Below are 20825 nucleotides of genomic sequence, written 5' to 3' on the forward strand. Positions count from 1 at the left end.
TCACGTTACGAATGTGTGTCCATTGTTAGTTGGTGAGGAGCAGGTCGATTTCATGGGAGGGGGTTTAGGTAGAGGTCAACCTAGTGGATTTGGTAATAATTTTAATTCGGGTTGGCATAATAATAATAATTTTAATAATAATAATAATAACTTTCGTTCCAATGGTCCCCCTGGTTTCCAATTAGCTCAAAATCCAAATAGGGGTCAGGGTTCATTCTTTGGTGGGGGTTCAAATGGGCAGTTCAGTAAGGGGTTCAATGGACAAGTCAAAGATGGGGGTCAAGTAGTCAGGTTCAACCAGTTCAGGGTTCAAGTTATGATCTAGGGGGTAGCCTTGAGAGGATGGAAGCAATGATGAGCCAGTTAGTTGTTAAGAACCACCAAGCCTCTTTCCAAGACCTTCAAAGGGTCGTAGGTGACATGTCTAGGAAACTCGAGGAGAGATTACCCGGTCAATTTGTGGGTAACACCCAACCGAACCCTAACACCCATGCCAAAGCCATTACCACTCGTAGTGGGAAAACCGTAGGGAACCCGAGAGTTGCGGAGAGAGTACTAGAGGAAGATGAGGAGATTGTAGATGAAGAAATCGAGATGGAGGCTCCCGGCAAAGTGCAATCGAGGCTAGGCCCAGCAAGTACCGCACAGCCCGGTGAGCCCCAAGGTGAGAAGAAAGTAGAGAAAACACCCGTAGACATTAGACCTTCTCCACTCGTAGATCATTCGCGTGTCCCGTTTCCTACACGTCTTAGGAACCAAAAGTACTCCAAGGAATATGGGCAGTTCTTAGATATCTTCAAGCAATTGAAGATTAATCTACCTTTCATTGAGGCACTCCAATCTATGCCCAAGTACGCGAAGTTCTTGAAGGACCTTCTTAGAAACAAGGAGAAGTTGGGGGAGTTGTTGAATGTTCCATTGAATGGAGGGTGCTCCGCGGTCGTTCTACATAAGCTTCCAGAGAAGCTCACGAATCACGGCATTTTTACTATTCCATGTCTATTTGGTAGTAACACCAATACTCGAGCCTTAGCCGACCTAGGTGCTAGCATCAATTTGATGCCCTTTTCTCTCTACGAGAAGTTAGACTTAGGCGAACTTTCACCTACCCATATAACATTATCTTTAGCCGATCGGTCCGTGAAATACCCGAGGGGTATTGTTGAGAATTTGCTTGTTAAGGTCGACAAGTTTGTTTTTCCCACCGATTTTGTCATTCTTGATATGGAAGCGGATGAGAGAGTTCCTATCATACTTGGTCGTCCGTTTTTGCGTATCGCTAAAGCCCTCATAGATGTCTACGATGGTAAGATCACACTTAGGGTCGGTGAGGAGAAAGTCACCTTTGAGATAGATCGTTTCATGAACCGCCCGAGTGGTTCCGATGACTATAGTAGTCCTTACCATTCCGTATATTTCTTGAACTCATTCATCTCATGTGTTGACCATTGTCTAGAGTACATTAGTGGAGCCGACTTACCAGGAGGAGAGAATATTGAGGAGGAGTCATTGAGGTTGGATGAAGTAGAAGATGAGGGGATTCCTTTGATTCCCGAAGCGTTAGCCTTTAGTGATGACACCACCCAACCCCCGCCCTTAGAGCTTAAGGTCCTTCCATCTCATTTAGAATATGCTTTTCTACGGGAGGGTTCCGAGCTACCCGTTATCATCTCATCGAATTTGGAGGATGGAGAGAAGTTGAGGTTGTTGGAAGTGTTGAAGGCCAACAAAGAGGCCATTGCATGGAGGTTGTCCAACATTAAGGGCATAAGCCCTTCTTATTGCACTCATCGGATACTCATGGAGGATGATTTCAAACCGGTGGTGCAACCCCAAAGGCGCCTCAACCCAATATGCAAAACGTAGTGAAGAAGGAGGTTCTAAAACTCCTAAATGCCGGGAAGATATATCCCATTTCAGATTCGCCATGGGTTAGTCCCACTCAGGTTGTCCCTAAGAAGGGAGGGATGACCGTCGTCATGAATTCCAAGAATGAGCTTATCCCTTCTCGTACGGTCACGGGTTGGCGAGTGTGCATCGACTACCGAAAGTTGAATGATGCCACCCAAAAGGACCACTTGCCATTGCCCTCTATCGATCAGATGTTGGAGCGTCCCACGGGTCAACAATTTTATTGTTTTCTTGACGGTTTTTCCAGTTACCTCCAGATCCCCATCGCACTGGAGGATCAGGATAAGACCACCTTCACATACCCCTATGGCACTTACGCGTACCGACGCATGCCATTTGGGTTGTGTAACGCTCCAGCTACCTTTCAGCGGTGCATGGTTGCCATATTCTAGGATATGATTGAGAGTTCCATGGAGGTTTTCATGGACGATTTTTCGGTCTATGGTAACTCATTTGATGAGTGTTTGAAGAATCTTGAGAGGATGTTGAAGAGGTGCGTTGAGACGAAGCTAATGTTGAATTGGGAGAAGTGTCACTTCATGGTGACTGAAGGTATTGTTTTAGGCTATAAGATCTCGAGGGATGGTATAGAGGTAGATCGTATAAAAATAGATACCATTAGCAGGTTATCTCCACCCACTAGCGTTAAGTCGATTCGGGGTTTTCTTGGTCATGCGGGCTTCTATAGACGCTTCATTAGGGATTTCTCAAAAATCACTCGCCCCATGACCCGTCTTCTAGAGAAAGATGTTCCATTCATCTTTGACGAGGAGTGTTTTAAGGCCTTCAACTTTTTGAAGGAACAGCTTATGAGTGCACCTATTCTTATCTCGCCCGATTGGAGCTTGCCGTTTGAGCTCATGTGTTATGCGAGTGACTATGCCGTTGGAGCGGTATTAGGACAAAGAAAGGATAAGCACTTCCACCCCATTTACTACGTGAGCAAAACGTTAGATGATGCTCAAGAGAACTACACCACCACGGAGAAAGAACTCTTAGCCATAGTTTTTGCTTTCGACAAGTTTTGCTCGTACCTCGTTCTTTCCAAGACCATAGTTTTCACCGACCATTCCGCATTACGTTTTCTTTTCCAAAAGAAAGACGCCAAACTCTGACTTATTCGGTGGATTCTATTGCTTTCCGAGTATGACATTGAAATTAGAAATAAGAGAGGGGCCGAAAATGTAGCAGCCGATCATCTTTCACGTTTAGAGGACCCTAGGAGAGAGGAGATTCGTGAGGAGATAGGAGATACATTTCCTCACGAGTCTATTGAGTTTGTAGAAGCCGAGAAGGAGGGATTGCCATGGTTTTGTGATTTACCGAATTACCTTTCGAGTGGTAATATTGTGAAGGGGATGACCACACAACAAAGAAGGAAGTTCCTTTGTGAGTCGAGGAAGTATGTGTGGGATGATCCGTTTCTCTTTAGAATAGGGGGAGATAGGATTCTAAGGCGATGTGTGTCGCGAGAGGAGCGTTTGAACATCCTTAAACATGTGCATTAAGGTCTAACGGGAGGCCATTATGGTGCATATGCTACCGCACAAAAGGTGTTTGATTGTGGATTTTATTGGCCTAACATAGTTCGTGATGCCGTTGAGTTCGTAAAAACATGTGATGCTTGTCAACGAACCGGTAACATTTCAGCCAAAGATGAGGTGCCTCAAAACCCAATCCAAGTGTTGGAGGTTTTTGATGCTCGGGGCATAGATTTCATGGGACCCTTTCCCGTCTCAAAAGGGAATCGTTATATACTTGTGGCAATCGACTACGTGTCTAAGTGGGTTGAGGCTCAAGCTCTTTATACGAATGAAGCCCGAGTTGTATTGAGTTTCCTCAAGAAACTCTTTTCCCGTTTTGGTACACCTAAAGCTTTAATCAGTGACCGTGGTACTCACTTTTGCAATGCATTGATGGAAAAGTTGCTGGCACGCTATGGAGTCACTCATCGTTTGTCTACCGCGTACCATCCACAGATGAGTGGTCAAGTGGAGAACGTGAATCGTGGTATCAAACGTATTTTAGAGAAAACCATTGGAAAGAATAGAAAGAATTGGTCTGACAAGCTGGACGATGCATAGTGGGCGTTTCGAACCTCTTACAAAACACCCTTAGGAACCACACCATTTATGATCGTCTATGGAAAAGCTTGCCATCTTCCCGTAAAGCTAGAACACCGAGAACTTTGGGCGTTAAAAATCGTTAACCTTGATATGACCGAAGCCGCTAGGAAACGTTTCTTTCAAATCCATGAGCTTGAGGAGCTTAGGGATGCGGCTTATGCTCGATCTTTGGGTATTAAGGAGAAAACGAAAGCTCTACATGATCGTAAGTTGAGGAAGATCAAGGAATTTAGCAAGGGTTATAGAGTGCTTCTCTACAATTCGAGATTGAAGTTGTTTGCGGGGAAGTTGAAGTCGAAATGGTCGGGACCGTATATGGTTCATTACGTATTTTAGTACGGAGCGGTTGAGATTATGGATGAGTCCGATGGTCGGAGTTGGAAGGTAAATGGCCACCGTTTATAGCAATATATTGGAGGAGCGATAGATAAGAATGAGATGGAGGAAACTCCTCTCGAAATTCCACCAAAAGCCGCCACTTAGTGTTTTGGGTGAAAACCCAAGTGTACATTTTGTATCGTTTGTATAAGAGTCATCGTTTGAGTTATTTTTGTTTTCTAACAGTATTTTGGTATATTTTCGGTCTTTGTTTTGTGTCGTTGAGAATTTCGCAGGTTTTGTCACCGCTTTGGAATGGAAAAAGCATGAGAAAAGAGGTCCCAGGTATGTTTATTTGATACTTAGAAAAAATTTTGGGAGTTTTGGATGGCTGGGAAAAAGTTTGAAAAAATTTCTAAGGCATGAGAGCGTCTAGGCTAAAGGTTCAAATTTTAATTGTTTAGAGGTGCCGCCGTACGCCACCACCCCCCCGGACCTACGCGTAGCGCGAGGCCTCCTGGCTGGTTCAAAGTTGAATTTTGGCCTTTATTTGCTGCATATCATTCTTCCTCCTTCCATTACGAACCCTAGCCGCTAATATCACCTTTTTCACCATATCTCAATCATTTTTCCACCAAATCACCCCATTTTTCTTCCTACATCACCACAATCACTTTCTCTACAATTCCCACCATCAATTTCGCCCGAAATCGCGATAACTCTTCGCGTTTTCGACAAGTTTGAGCACCACAAGTTCAAGGCCTAATTTTTCTTGCTAAATCCGACTCCAAGGTATGTTTTCTGTGATTTCTCATTAGTAGGTAACTTTATTTTTCATTTGTATTGTCGGGTCAGTCATGTTTTAGGTCTAGGGTTTGGGTGTTTCGTTAAAGTTGTGATTTTTGATGTTTTAATAATGCCACTAGTATGTGGTTGGGTTTGTTTGGGATGATTATATAGAATGGGGCTTGCGGATGGTTCGGGTTGGTTTATTTGCGGGTGTTTGAGATTTGTGGGGTATGTTTGGACATCTAGGCCACGTGTTTGAGCTTTATGGGGTTTGTTTGGCTAACACTAAAAGGTTTTTGTTAAAAAAAAAATAGGTTTTGAATTGCTTTTTGCAATTCTAATTAGTTTTCTAAACGAGCTTTGTCGTACAAAACGTCACCTTGTGGTTTCAAAGTTCTAAACTCTCACTTATTTAGCCTAAATCTTGGGATATTTTGGCACTTATACTTAATTGAGGACAATTAACATGCCAGGAGGAGATAGTGTACATTGAGTCTTAAGTCGTTCGAGTCATCGAGTCTAGTTAGTTTACTTAGAGTTAGTACTTAGAGTTTAGTGTCGGGTTTACTAATATGCATGTACAAGTTCGCAACATTTTGCCCGTACTCAATCTCCATTCGGTCAAAATGGTGTTTAACTTACGCTTTTGTAAACGGTAACCCATGTTTTTCTTCAACTTTATTTTCAGTTTCAGTCGCGAACTATACGACTGTTTCCAAATTCATAAATTCTAAAAAAAAAAATTCAAAAATTCAAAAATTTTAAAAAAATAGTTTTTTCGTTGTGTGATTCGTATCGCTTAAATCTTTCGTGTTTTGCAGGAACATGTCAGGTGAGGGCTCGTCCAGTAACCCAAAGAAAAGGAAGATCCAATATCGAGGAAAAGATAGGAGAGTTTATTCTCGAGTTGAAAGGCTAGTTGATCACCCAATATTCGATTTTGGAGAAGACAGTGAAGAAAGGGAAAAGCTAGTGAAATTTGTGAAAACTAATCTCCTGGAACATCGCACAATTGATTGGGAATGGTTGCAAGGAATGGGGGTTAGTGACCGTGTAGCGGACTTGCTTAGGCCGAGACTGAGAGCGGCAATGGATTGCCATTGGCCAGAGCATACAGAGCTGACACTTGAGTTTCATTGTACTTTTCATCACAAATAGGGTACATTTGCTGACAAGGATGTGGTTTCGTTTTTGTTGGGCAGGAATTTGTATGAGATGAGTATTGTTGAGTTTGGGGTAGCTCTGGGTTTCTACACTGAGCGGGAGGTGTGAACGGATGATTTTGTTAATGGGTTGAGAGGTGTATACAATCATGCGCGACCAAATTGCTTGGGTCCGGAGGCGTTGGCTAGATTCTAGGAGACGATTTCGACCGCATCGTTCTCTGGCACGAACCTTATCTCTACGGTTCGTGATCCGATCCATAGGTATATTCTGAAAGTGTTGGCGTCTACGATTGTGGCAAGAAGGTCGGGTGAGAACAAGGCTAACTGGTTGGATCTCTTTGCCTTGATGTGTATGGTTGAGAAGAGGAATTGGAATTTGGCGAGTTTCTTCGCATGGTCTTGCAATCGGCCGCGTAGAGGGGGAAACCGGGCGGCGATGGATCTTGAGCCATACGTTACTAGGTTGGCGACTAATTTGGGTGCTCTCACGAAATATAAGTTGGAGCAGATGAGAGAGAATGTTCCAACGACTTACTGGAGTGTTGGGGATCTACAGTTAGCGGGTATTTTGTCATATTCGGATCCGTCGGAATGGGAGTTCAGACAGGGTGCACAGGTTCAGCCGCCAGCAGGTACTGAGGCGGCTAATATCTTACAGGGTGCTTTTCCGCCACGTCAGCAGAGACCTCGGCAGAGGCATGAGATTCCAGCTCCGCAGCACCCACTTCGCCAACCCCGTCAGCCACGACCCGACCCATTCACTCATTTTTTTTGAAGCTGCTTATGACCTGACCCAACAACATTTCAATCAGCTAGAGGAAAGAATGAGAGTTGATCATCAGTGGACGATGCAGAGCCACCACCGCCAGGATGACATGCTTAGGTATATGATGTCAGGTATGCATTTGGATGTGCCTCCACCTTTTTCTGGATTACTTCCACCACCAGTTTATGGCGGTGAGCAGCAGGCTCCGTATGTCTATGGACAGTATCCGGGGTATGATCAGTGGGGGTGACAGAGTGGTTATGGTTATAGTGGCCAGTATGGATGGCAGCAAGCAGGAGGTTCAGGTGTGTAACAGATGGATGAGGAGTAAGACGAAGAGCGATGGAGATGGACTGAAGCGGCATATATCCTTTTATGATCATTTTCTTTTATGTAGCTTTAGGAGTTCGATTGGCTTGTATTAGTAAGACAATATATTTTTATTTTTCTTTTGAACTTTGGATGTTGGTACTTTGGATGTTTGGTAGTAGTTTGCTTGGTATGGTATGTTTGTTTTAGGTTGATGATTGGAGCCGCTTTCCGTTCGTGTGAGAGAGAGTTTTGGTATTATTATTTGCTGAGCATGTTCGGTATTGGAGGGCACTTATGAAATAGACTGGCACGTTGACAGTCTCATATTTTTTCGAGCTAAGTCTTTTTCATTGTAGAGTTTTGTATTTCTTTTTATTTTCTTTTGTTTTTATTTCGTAGGTAGTTTCTAGTTTTGTTCGTTGCGTCTTGTTGTACTCTTGCATTAGGGAAAATGCAAATCTCGAGTTTGGGGATGGGACATTAGAGTCATAATATAATTGCTTTTTAGTGTTAAAAAAATGAAAAAAACTGAAAATGTCTTTTGAATTTGAGTTTGCAAATAAAGACGGAAAATAATAGGAAAGATGGGTTTTTATTCGGGTTATATCATAATAAGAGATAATAATAGTCGTGCTTATGTCTAGTTTGGGATATGTGAATAAGCCCGGTCTGGTTCTAGGTTCCTTTGATCTAATATACCTTAATTGTCGCTTTGCTAGTGGGTGCTCACCTAGGAAAAATGGGAAATTGAAACTGCCGATAATAGTATAAGGGACACCATTATAAGTTAAAATCATTAGAATTTTTAGTCATGAAAAAAAAATTGAGCTAGAAACTGAACGAAAGTAGCACAGTCCTATGTAGTCTTGGTTGGGGATAGCGACTCTACAACCGGAATGCCTCTAGGATGTGTGAAATCGAAATTGCAAAGAAAAAATTGCCGACGCCTATGTAATCCGAGTTGGGGATAGCGACTTTACAGCCGGAATACCTGTAGGTTAGGTAAAGCAACGTCTAAGCTCAAGAAAAAAGAAAAAAAAGTGAAAGAAAAGAAAAAAAAATATGTGATTTTAAATTCTCTTGATTTTGATATAAAGCGGTTAGGAATTGGTCCAGTGATCGTTCCTTTTGTTCCATAAGCTTGAGGCGGGATTAGATGGATTGTGGATTCTAGTGTGAGACCCTAGGTAGACTGACCGCATTTGAACTAAACTTGCATGATAAGAGCTTGGAACCGGGTTCAGGTTTCAAGGGAAAAATATATTTGCAATCGTGGCTAACATAAGTGTCGACTTTAATAAATATAAATAGTTTTTAACCCGTTTATTTGCCTATCTCTGATTCTGTTTGCATATATCTTTTTCGAGGACGAAAAAAATGCTAAGTGTGGGGATGTTTGATGTACTGCAAAGTACATATGTTTATAGTGTATTTTTTTGGTCAGTTTTTGGTTATTTTGAGTCTAGTTTAGGTTAGAATTTCGATACTGCTGACGTTAAGCTATGATTTCAGGTCCCGTTGCTTAAAGTGATGAAAAACGAGTCAAAATGAGCAGTTTGGAAGAAAAACGGGATTCGAATGCGAGTCAGAAAGCTGGAAAAACAAGAAAAAAAATAAAACAGCAGCCATAGGGGCGCCGCCGTACGTGTCGCCTAGGGGGGGTACCCTACGCGCTACGTCTAGCCCCCTAGTTCGCAGAAAACTTGATTTTCTAGTAGGTTTTGACGAGATGTTCAAGTATATATATAAAACGAAATTGCCGTCAATAGGGTGACGAATTTTTGGAGTTGAAAAGCTTATTTTGGAGATTGAAGTGCAACGTTTGAAGAGCTTGGATCAAGGGAATCATTGGTTCGAGTTAGGGTTGAAGATTGAAGACTTGCACAGGTTCTTTAGTTCCTTGTTTGTCGATTTCTCTTTCGAAACTTGTAACCATGAATTCTTGTTTGAACAATTTTGTCTTGTTTTCATTGATTAACATGCTCGACTAAACATTTAAACCGCCTAGACTATGATGAATGGATTGAAATAAAGTTTGAACCTTTTTCGTTAGTTGCATGTGTTTATGGATTAATTGTGTTTAGTAAGATGTTTAGTTTATTAATTTTGGTATGTAGGCGTACTTTGATTTGGTTAATTATTATCAATTGCTTCGTGTGAATCTAGGTGGTTGTTGTCACACCCCCAAAATCCACCTGCGGAGTATTACCGCTTGGGCGCGTGACTGACCAGGATCAAGCCACCAATCATATTGAACATAGCATATAATAATTAAAGTAGTTCATAAAAATCCAACTCAATACAATTAATGTTCAAACCAAACGTAGTTTAAGTAGCGGAAGCATAATATGAAAGCCCAATGTATGTAATAAGTTCAAGTGTTATAAAGTTTAACATGGCATCCACGATCCATGCTCCACAACGACCGGATCCTCCCTGTGCAAGCTCCATATGTACCTAAGGTCCTGCAAGGCATGCAGCAGAGAGTCAACAACTAGTTGAGCGAGTTCACAGAAAGTGAGTACGTAATGGTAATTCGTATGTTCATTAATGGGGGCTTCCCATGTTTATCCTTACTAGACTATTTGCAACCATGAGTGTTCTTCTTAACCCGAGAACAGGAATACGTACAAGGTCACGTAGGTTTTACGTGAGTGCCCTTCCCCGAGGACAGTGGTACGCGTGGGGTTTACGTAGGTTTTACGTAAGTGGCCTTCCGACCCGGGAAACAGTGGTAGATTCTAGTTTACGTAGGTTTTACGTAAGTGTCCTGACTAACCTGAGGACGATGGTATATAGTCTAGCAATAGCGTAAGTACGAGTAATTATCCAATTCAAATCTTCCAACCCAATTCCCAACCCGGGAATCCCATGCCTTGGCTGTGTGAACTCACCTTGGTTTGCTCGACAGATACACAAAAGGTTTCTTGAACTAAGAGTGGTCAACCACGTCCTAACAGGGTTACCATACAAGTCAGGTTTTGACTCAAGTATTGCACGTATGTATCACATAAGCTAGCTGATAAGGAACACACACAGATCATGGTAACACACATCTTCACGTTCAACAGTTAATAACGTATGCAAGATTGGGCTCGCACAAGTCTAACAACCTTGTGCGATTCACCCGTTGAAGTCCAATAGTACCCGGCCCAGTAATCAGAAAACCCAAATACATCTGTATACAAATACACGGTCCAAAATTTAAGTAAATAGTCCATCTTGTGCGATCCATGCATCTTGTGCGACCAGTCTTATTACCCAGCCCAAAAATCAACTAATAATAAAAATCATCTAGGACATGTGTACTCACATAACAAAAATCAACTAATAATAAAACACTAACCGGATGAAAGTAGAGATAGGTGATCCGAACAAGGGAATATCTTCGAGAGATGGGAGGTGATGGCCGTCGGGTTCCAAAGCAAAACGAGAGAGAAAGAGGGGAAGTTTAGGGTTTGGTGTAACTTGTGTGTTTTGTAACAAATGATAAGCAACCCCACAACATGGGTGCTTGTTTGCGTAAAAGAGGAGTGGGCCGAACCCTCTCTTGGGCTGCCCGTTGATCCGTGTGCAAAGAATAAGGCCCGAATGGGCTTGTGCGATCGTGTGGGAGTTGTGCGGTTTGGGCTCAATTAACACAAACATTTAATACACAAAGCATACAATCATAACATTCAATTAATCATTCAAGTTCATATAGTCGTATCATGTTCACGAATGTTACACAAAGATAGGTTCGAAATACGAGTTGTCACATTATCCCCAACTTAAAAGAAATTTCGTCCCGAAATTTGGTACGTACTCACTGAGGAAGCTAGGTAAGTTGTATCGTTTACTGGTTTTCCTGGGGTGTCACATCCTCCCCCCGTTGATCTGGAATTTCGTCCTGAAATTCCGTGGTGGCTTCAGCCTCAGTAGTGGTTGTACTGTTCGCGAACAATTGGGGGTACTTTTCTTTCATCTGATCTTCGCGTTCCCAGGTGAACTCTGGGCCACGACGGGAGTTCCAACGAACTCGAACAAGAGGGATTCTCTTGTGCTTGAGGACCTTAACATCCCGGTCCGTGATTTCAACTGGTTCCTCGACGAAGTGCAACTGTTCGTCGATAGTGAGTTCCTTCAAGGGAATTATGAGGGTCTCATCTGACAGACACTTCTTCAGATTCGACACATGAAATACGTTGTGAACTGCCCCGAGTTCAGCTGGTAGGTTCAATCTGTAGGCTACTTTGCCTATTCTCTCTATAATCTCGAATGGTCCAACATACCGCGGATTGAGTTTGCCCCGTTTGCCAAAACGAACCACACCCTTCCAGGGTGAGACTTTAAGTAAAACCCGGTCCCCGACCTGAAATTCCAATGGCTTCCTACGCTTATCCGCGTAACTTTTCTGACGGTCGCGAGCTGCCGCCATGCGTTGTCGTATTTGTGCAATCTTTTCCGTGGTGTCCACTATAAGTTCTGGACCCGTGATCTGACTATCCCCCACCTCTGCCCAACAGAGAGGTGACCGGCATTTACGCGCGTACAATGCCTCGAATGGAGCGGCTTGAATGCTCGTGTGATAACTGTTATTGTAGGAGAACTCCACCAAAGGGAGATGCTTTTCCTAGCTATTGCCGAAATCAATAACACATGCCCGAAGCATGTCTTCTAGAGTTTGAATCGTGCGCTCAGACTGCCCATCCGTCTGAGGGTGATAAGCCGTGCTCATATCTAACCGAGAGCCAAATGCCTTGTGCATTGCTTGCCATAGTTCTGATGTGAATCATGCGTCGCGATCCGAAATGATAGAGGTGGGCACCCCGTGCCTCGAGACCACTTCTTTCAAGTAGATGTCTGCTAATGTGGAAAACTTGTCTGTTTCTTTGATTGCCAAGAAGTGAGCAGACTTGGTGAGTCGATCCACGATCACCCAAATAGTATCGTTCCCACGCTGGGATCTAGGTAGGCTAGTAACGAAATCCATGGAAATTTCCTCCCATTTCCACTGTGGTATCTTTGGTTGTTGAAGTAAGCCTGCTGGTTTCTGATACTCTGCCTTGACTCTTGCACAGGTCAAGCATTTGCTGACATAGGTAGCGATGTGGGCCTTCATGCTAGGCCACCAATACGTGGTTCTGATGTCGTGGTACATTTTATCCGACCCTGGATGTACCGAGTAGCGCGATTTGTGAGCTTCATCCATCACTAGCTCACGCAAGTCGCCATAAAGTTGGACCCAAATACGCCCTGTTACATAGTAGGCACCGTCTTCCTTCTGTTCTAATCGTTGCCTTGAGCCACGTAAGGCTTCAGCCCTGACGTTTTCTGGTTTCAATGCTTCTATCTGAGCATCTCGTATTTGTGCTGGAAGACTAGACTGAATGGTGAGTTGCAATGCTCGTACGCGCTTAGGTGTAGTGTCTTTCCGACTGAGGGCGTCAGCCACAACATTGGCTTTGCCTGGATGGTACTTAATAGCACATTCATAATCGTTCAAAAGTTCGACCCATCTTCGTTGACGCATGTTCAAATCCTTTTGCTTAAGGATATGCTCGAGACTCCTGTGATCGGTGTAAATAGTGCACTTGGTACCGTACAGGTAGTGTCGCCATATCTTGAGTGCAAAAACCACAGCTCCCAGCTCTAAATCGTGCGTCGTGTAATTCCGTTCATGAACCTTGAGTTGGCGCGAAGCATAAGCAATAACTTTATCCCGTTGCATCAATACACAACCCAAACCCTGTATCGATGCGTCACAATAGACCACAAAATCGCATGTGCCCTCTGGCAACGAGAGAATAGGTGCGCTGCAAAGTCTATCCTTTAGGTACCGGAAAGCGGTTTCCTGGGAATTACCCCAATGATAAGTGACACCCTTCTGTGTCAGCAATGTAAGCGGCTGTGCGATCTTTGAGAAGTCTTTGATAAACTGTCTGTAGTAACCCGCCAAACCCAAGAATTGGCGTATTTCCGTTGGTGTACGCGGTGCAGGCCAGTTCCTGATCGAATCTATCTTGGATGGATCGACATGAATCCCATCCTTGTTTACCACGTGGCCGAGAAAGTGGACTTCACGATGCCAGAAGTCACATTTTGAAAACTTGGCGTACAGTTGTTCCTTTCGAAGAAGTTCCAAAATCAATCGTAAATGCTGCTCGTGTTCCTCCTGACTCTTGGAGTAGATCAGAATGTCGTCGATAAAAACTATCACAAATTTATCCAGGTAGGGCTTGCATACCCTGTTCATTAGATCCATAAATACGGCAGGCGCGTTCGTTAACCCAAATGGCATGACAAGAAACTCGTAGTGACCGTAGCGAGTTCTGAATGCGGTTTTGGAGACGTCCTCATCCCGGACTCTCAGCTGATGGTAACCTGACCTCAAGTCTATCTTGGAGTAGTAACTCGACCCTTGCAACTGGTCGAATAAGTCGTCAATACGTGGAAGAGGATAACGGTTCTTCACCGTCACCTTGTTGAGTTCCCGATAGTCTATGCACATCCTGAAGGTACCGTCCTTCTTTTTCACGAATAACACTGGAGCTCCCCAAGGCGAAGAGCTTGGACGAATAAAGCCCTTTTCCAAGAGCTCTTGTAGCTGCTTTGACAGTTCTTCCAGTTCAGTTGGAGCTAAACGATACGGTGCACGAGCTATAGGTGCTGCTCCTGGAGCTAGCTCGATTTGAAACTCGACCTGGCGATGAGGCGGTAGACCAGGTAAATCTTCAGGAAACACCTGAGGAAAGTCACGTACAACTGGAATCTCTTCCAATTTCTTTTCCTCGCTGATGCATCAGTAACGAGCGCCAAAATGGCGGTGTGCCCCTTTCGTAAACATTTCTGAGCCTTCAGGAAGGAGATGATGCCAACCACAGCACCACTCTTGTCGCCTTGAACCTCGAGAGGTTCCTTACCAGAACGAGGAGTACGAATGATCTTCTCCTTACATAGGATCTCTACTTGCTGCTTGGATAACCAATCCATACCAACGACGATATCAAAACTACCCAGAACTATAGGAATGAGGTCGATAGAGAAAGCTTGACCAGCGAGAATAAGATTACAGCCCTGAACTATGTGTGTGGCCTCTAGATTTTTACCATTGGCTAAATCTACGACATGTTTGATGTTTAAGGGAGTTGGTGCACGCTTTAACATTTGACTAACTTTTAAAGACACGTAACTGGTATCCGCACCCGAATCAAACAAAACAGTAACGTAAAAGTCGTCGAGAAGAAACTTACCCATAACTATGTTAGGATCGTTCCTTGCGTCACCTCGACCCAGCACAAAAGCACGACCCCTAGCTTCATTGCCGTTATTGTTCCCACCGTTGTTGTTACCATTGCCTTGGTTGTTGTTGTTGTTGCGATTCTGGTTCTGGTTTAACTGGGGGCAATCACGCTTGAAATGACCTTCAGCCCCCCACTGAAAACATCCCCTGTTGCCCCGTTGTTGCTGCTGCTGCGGGTTTTATGGAGCTGGTAATTGCAGTTGCTGGTTCTGATTCGCAGGCCGTGGACTCCTACAGTCTTTGGCCTCGTGACCCATCTTGAGGCACCTCTGACAACGACCCTTGTTGCACTGGCCGCTGTGATGCTTGTTATAGTTGTGACACTTGGGGTGAAATCCTTGGTACCTTTTCTGCCTATGACCACCAGAAGATTGCTGACTAGGACTCTGGTAGTGGTCAGTCTTCTGTTGCTGAGCTTGAGACTGAACTGTTGCTGAACCTTTGCTAGAATCCCCCTCCCACTTTCTTTTGTTGTCACTGGGGGTAGTAGGAGTAGCGGCTGATGTGGTAGCACTGATGCGTTTGGGCAACTTGTTCTGTTCCACCGCCTGATCCGTGAGGCGATGAGCAAGACGCTGGATGTCTTGGATGTTGTCGAGGTTAGCCGATGTCACATGGCTCTGAATCTCTGAGGCTAGACCCTTGAGGTACAACTCAATGCGCTTGATTGGAGGGTCCACCATGGTTGGACACAAGATGGCCAGTTCGTTCGACCGTTTCGTGTAAGCTTCGATTTCCGACCCCATCATTTTCAAATGATAAAGCTCCACTTCCAACTTGTGGATGTCATCACGTGTGCAGTATTCCCTTTTTATCAATTCCTTAAAATCGTTCCAAGGGGTGGCGTTAGCAGCTGCCAGCCCTAGAATATGAACTTGCGCATTCCACCAGGTTAGCGCAATCCCTTCCAACGTGCCAGTGGCGTACTTTACCCTGCGAGCCTCAGGGCATTCACACATCTCGAATACCGACTCGAGCTTCTCAAACCAATGGAGTAGTCCCACTGCTCCTTCCGTGCCACTAAACGTGCTTGGACGACAGTCCATGAAGTTCTTGAATGTGCAGACAGGTTGCTATGCGGGTTGACCTATTGTGTACGAATAGGACAAAGTTAAACACAATAGTTAATGTAGGATCTAAAGATCCTAGCGTGAATCACATCCGCAGGGTATACTACTTGCTTGTGCAGCTGCAAGTGCCGCAACTACTTGTTCGTTGATGAGAACCGTCAACTGGGCTTGAGTCATGTTAATACATCCGGCCATTGATCTTCACATCAAAGGCAACATAAGTGAGAAAGGTTCGCGAATGGTGCGATGACAGAAGAGTGTAAGCACACAAGTGTTCTCAGGCAATAACAAATAGTGAGCAATGTAATCTAAGCATACCACGAGCAATGTTCTATGTAATTCTAGCATGTAGGCAATAAACATAAACCTTATTACCTAGGATGTTGAGTCTTGCACGTGGAGCGAGGCGTCGTTGTGGATCGTTGAGCACTGTTCTGGTTATAGTCTGGTTTTAATAAAAACGTTTTTCCCATATTAAAACCAAGTTCTCTATAACCAATGGCTCTGATACCAATCTGTCACACCCCCAAAATCCACATGCGGAGTATTACCGCTTGGGCGCGTGACTGACCAGGATCAAGCCACCAATCATATTGAACATAGCATATAATAATTAAAGTAGTTCATAAAAATCCAACTCAATACAATTGATGTTCAAACCAAACGTAGTTTAAGTAGCGGAAGCATAATATGAAAACCCAATGTATGTAATAAGTTCAAGTGTTATAAAGTTTAACATGACATCCACGATCCATGCTCCACAACGACCGGCTCCTCCCTGTGCAAGCTCCATATGTACCTAAGGTCCTGCAAGGCATGCAGCAGAGAGCCAACAACTAGTTGAGCGAGTTCACAGAAAGTAAGTACGTAATGGTAATTCGTATGTTCATTAATGGGGGCTTCCCTTGTTTATCCTTACTAGACTATTTGCAACCATGAGTGTTCATCTTAACCCGAGAACAAGAATACGTACAAGGTCACGTAGGTTTTACGTGAGTGCCCTTCCCCGAGGACAGTGGTACGCGTGGGGTTTACGTAGGTTTTACGTAAGTGTCCTTCCGACCCGGATGACAGTAGTAGGTATGAGTTTACGTAGGTTTTACGTAAGTGTCCTCCCGACCCGGGAGACAGTGGTAGATTCTAGTTTACGTAGGTTTTACGTAAGTGTCCTGACTAACCTGAGGACGATGGTATATAGTCTAGCAATAGCGTAAGTACGAGTAATTATCCAATTCAAATCTTCCAACCCAATTCCCAACCCGGGAATCCCATGCCTTGGCTGTGTGAACTCACCTTGGTTTGCTCGGCAGATACACAAAAGGTTTCTTGAACTAAGAGTGGTCAACCACGTCCTAACAGGGTTACCATACAAGTCAGGTTTTGACTCAAGTATTGCACGTATGTATCACATAAGCTAGCAGATAAGGAACACACACAGATCATGGTAACACACATCTTCACGTTCAACAGTTAATAACGTATGCAAGATTGGGCTCGCACAAGTCTAACAACTTTGTGCGATTCACCCGTTGAAGTCCAATAGTACCCGACCCAGTAATCAGAAAACCCAAATACATCTGTATACAAATACACGGCCCAACATTTAAGTAAATAGTCCATCTTGTGCGATCCATGCATCTTGTGCGACCAGTCTTATTACCCAGCCCAATATATAAACATACGGCCCAAATAACAAATAAACAAACAATCTTGTGCGACTCAAAGTTCTTATGCGACTGAGTTGCCCTTGTGTGATTTAAACATCTTGTGCGACCAGGAGTCTTGTGCGAATGGACTCCTTGTGCGATCAGTTTAAACACCCGAATATTATGCATATTAGTTACATTGTTTCCAAGATTTTGATTCAGTTATAATCATTCAATGGTTTTCAAATATTGAATTTTATCAATATTAAATAACTTTAACCGAAATAAAAGTATGAATGTGATAATTAATCGGTCCAATAGAATTCAACCACATTCGACATATTGATCAAGTTTGTTCACGTGATCCTCCATCCATACAAGTCATTCAATCACAGGAATAATAGGATTATCATATATTAAGTTGAAAATGCACTGAGATCTATCCAATTTAGAAAGAATACATATAACAAGCACATGACATACTGACAATCACATGTGAGTATGAAAACAATGACTGAAAATCATAAAGGATTCTTAATATACAATCAATTCAAGTCACATGCTCATCATCATACATACACACAATTCGAACAGCAACAATCATTCCAGCAGTCCCATCAACACACATCCACATGTCATCATGCCATAACCTAAGTCAATTATAGACAACTCTAAAATAATTCAGATCATGCAACCTAATCCGAAAACATGACATGATGATTACCTCCGATTACTAATATACATCTCGATCTAATCATACACATGTGAGCCGATTTTCAAGACATCAATATTAGCAGTTTACATCATCAACAATCATGTATCATCTAGGACATGTGTACTCACATAACAAAAATCAACTAATAATAAAACACTAACCGGATGAAAGTAGAGATAGGTGATCCGAACAAGGGAATATCTTCGAGAGATGGGAGGTGATGGCCGTCGGGTTCCAAAGCAAAACGAGAGAGAAAGAGGGGAAGTTTAGGGTTTGGTGTAACTTGTGTGTTTTGTAACAAATGATAAGCAACCCCACAACATGGGTGCTTGTTTGCGTAAAAGAGGAGTGGGCCGAACCCTCTCTTGGGCTGCCCGTTGATCCGTGTGCAAAGAATAAGGCCCGAATGGGCTTGTGCGATCGTGTGGGAGTTGTGCGGTTTGGGCTCGATTAACACAAACATTTATTACACAAAGCATACAATCATAACATTCAATTAATCATTCAAGTTCATATAGTCGTATCATGTTCACGAATGTTACACAAAGATAGGTTCGAAATACGAGTTGTCACAGTTGTCTGCTACGGAATAGGTTTATGCTAGATCTTTGACCTTGAGTCTTTGACCTTTAGGGTAAATTGGCCAATAAACCTTAGAAGTGATAGTTAATAATTTGCTAGATTTCAGTATTCTACTAGTCTTAATAGCTAGAAGGTGCAGGGCTATTGGTAGGTCTTACTCAGCGAATTGCTTTAGACAGTCTTTGAAAAAAGTCGTGCCTTAGTTGCCCCGTTAGTTTATTAGTCTATCAAGTCAAGTTAAGAAACTCAAACTACCCTAGATCTATAATTGGAAAAGAGTAGGTCAATATTAGGGTACTTACACAATAATTAGATAACCGGAAGGAAGTCTAATAATCGGTAGGATTAACGGCCTAGGTAGTGCCATATGTTTCACCTCGAGAAGGGTTGAGGGGCTTAGTTGGTGTCTTAATAGGTTTAGTATCGTAAGATCCCGGTTCCATAAAGCATGCGGTTAACTTAATTGGTAAATTCTTAAAATCAATCCAGGATTCTAGTCTAAGTGGTCTTCATCATCATCTAAGTAAAGTCCTCACCTTAGTTCGTATTAGCCTAGTTCTAGTTTAACAATTAGTTTAATAGATTTCCTTTGATTTTCAGTAACCCCCCCCCCCCAAACAATTAAACAGTGTGAGTCGTGTCTGTCTGAGTTTATTGGATCTAATTAGCGTGATTAATATAGTCTCGTGGTTCGATATTCGGACTTCCTTAGGTCATACTACAATGATCGGTACACTTGCTGATTGTGTGGTTTAGGTCGAGTCAAGATTTAAAGCTTTTTAGTGTCTAGCTTAGAGAGTCTAAAGTAGTTAGTTTTAGTAGTCTGTTTAGCACACATCAAAGAACAATCTCGATCTCTGTTTGGTCTTTCTCTTTCTGATCGACCAAAATGGCAACAATTTCTCATTTATTCTTCAGGGTTTTTCTTTGGGTAGGAAGAAAGGGGTCATGAAGAAGAAGAAGAAAGGGTAGGTGGGTGGGTCCCTAACATATTGATTTAAATGTTATTTTTAACAGTAAGGGTATTTAGGTCATTTCACACCCACTTAACTGAAAAGACTAACCCCCATCCACGCCAGGGATTATCCGGGAACGAAATTGAAAAAGTTGGGGATTATAACTGTAATTTTAGAAAGTTATGGACTAAAGGTGAAAAAAAGGCCAAACCACAGGGACTATCCGGGCATTTAACTCTTTTATAAAAAAAATTGAAAACCCAAGGAAAAGCTGGAAAATCGGTTAAAAAAGGGAAAAAGATTGAATCTTGAATCGACCTCAGTGTCAAAGTTTGACTAACAGCATGTGTCAAAGTGTGATGAAAGTTCCACCTCCTCAGTGTGTCATTGAGAAAAAGTGAAGGATGGAAAGTCAGATGGTGGTAATCTGAACTAAACCACAAGGTGGCAAATTGCACTTTAGTCTATTAAATATTCTTTTCTCGTTCTTTATATATTCTCTTTGATTAATTAATTAATTAGTTAGTTAAAATATTTTATCTTACACACCAAAATTTTAGTTTTGAAATTTATCCTATGTATATCCTACAAACATTCTACACATATCAAAATTTATCATACATTTTAATCTACACATATCAAAATTTATCTTACACGTAAATTAGATCGATTTATTTTGAAATGTGATATTTTGAAAATGAGTTATTATTTTAATTAGCTGATTTATTAAAATACAATAAATTAATCAATTATGTAAATATACTCTTAGGCTTTATGGTGTACCTTAACATTTAGGGTGTTAACCATAACATGTCATATTAATCGACATTGCACATCATTCCCTCCTCATGTTAAAGGGCGTTAAAAGGGCGATTTATTAACATGTTAACCGGATGTTAAGAGATTGAACTAATAATTCTTTTTTTAACCCAAAAACCACGAGAAATTAGGGTTAGATAGAGTTAATGAGATTTAACAATTTCCTTGGAGTGAGACGGATTGAAATGGGGAAAAGTAAGTGATGTGACACTTAAGTAGAGGTAAAGAGAGTGAATGTATACCTAAGACCTTATGTCCAAGTAAGGGTGTAGAGAGTGGTTAGACACTTGAAAGTGGTAAACTTCAAAATCAACGAATGAGAGTGTGTCATGTCATTCAACCTTAATTGTTTAAACTATGCTCAAAA

The 20825-nt window shown here is 42.5% G+C and overlaps 1 protein-coding gene across 1 annotated transcript; it reads left to right on the forward strand.

Moving 5' to 3' along the window:
* The first annotated feature begins 342 nt into the window (after positions 1-342).
* On the forward strand, positions 343-1866 carry LOC110918984. Its single transcript, XM_022163262.1, has one exon. The coding sequence runs from the start codon at positions 343-345 to the stop codon at positions 1864-1866; it is 1524 nt and encodes a 507-aa protein (XP_022018954.1).
* Positions 1867-20825: the final 18959 nt, after the last annotated feature.

The sequence above is a fragment of the Helianthus annuus genome, chromosome 16 (assembly GCF_002127325.2).
Source record: "Helianthus annuus cultivar XRQ/B chromosome 16, HanXRQr2.0-SUNRISE, whole genome shotgun sequence".
Taxonomy (NCBI): Eukaryota; Viridiplantae; Streptophyta; class Magnoliopsida; order Asterales; family Asteraceae; genus Helianthus; species Helianthus annuus.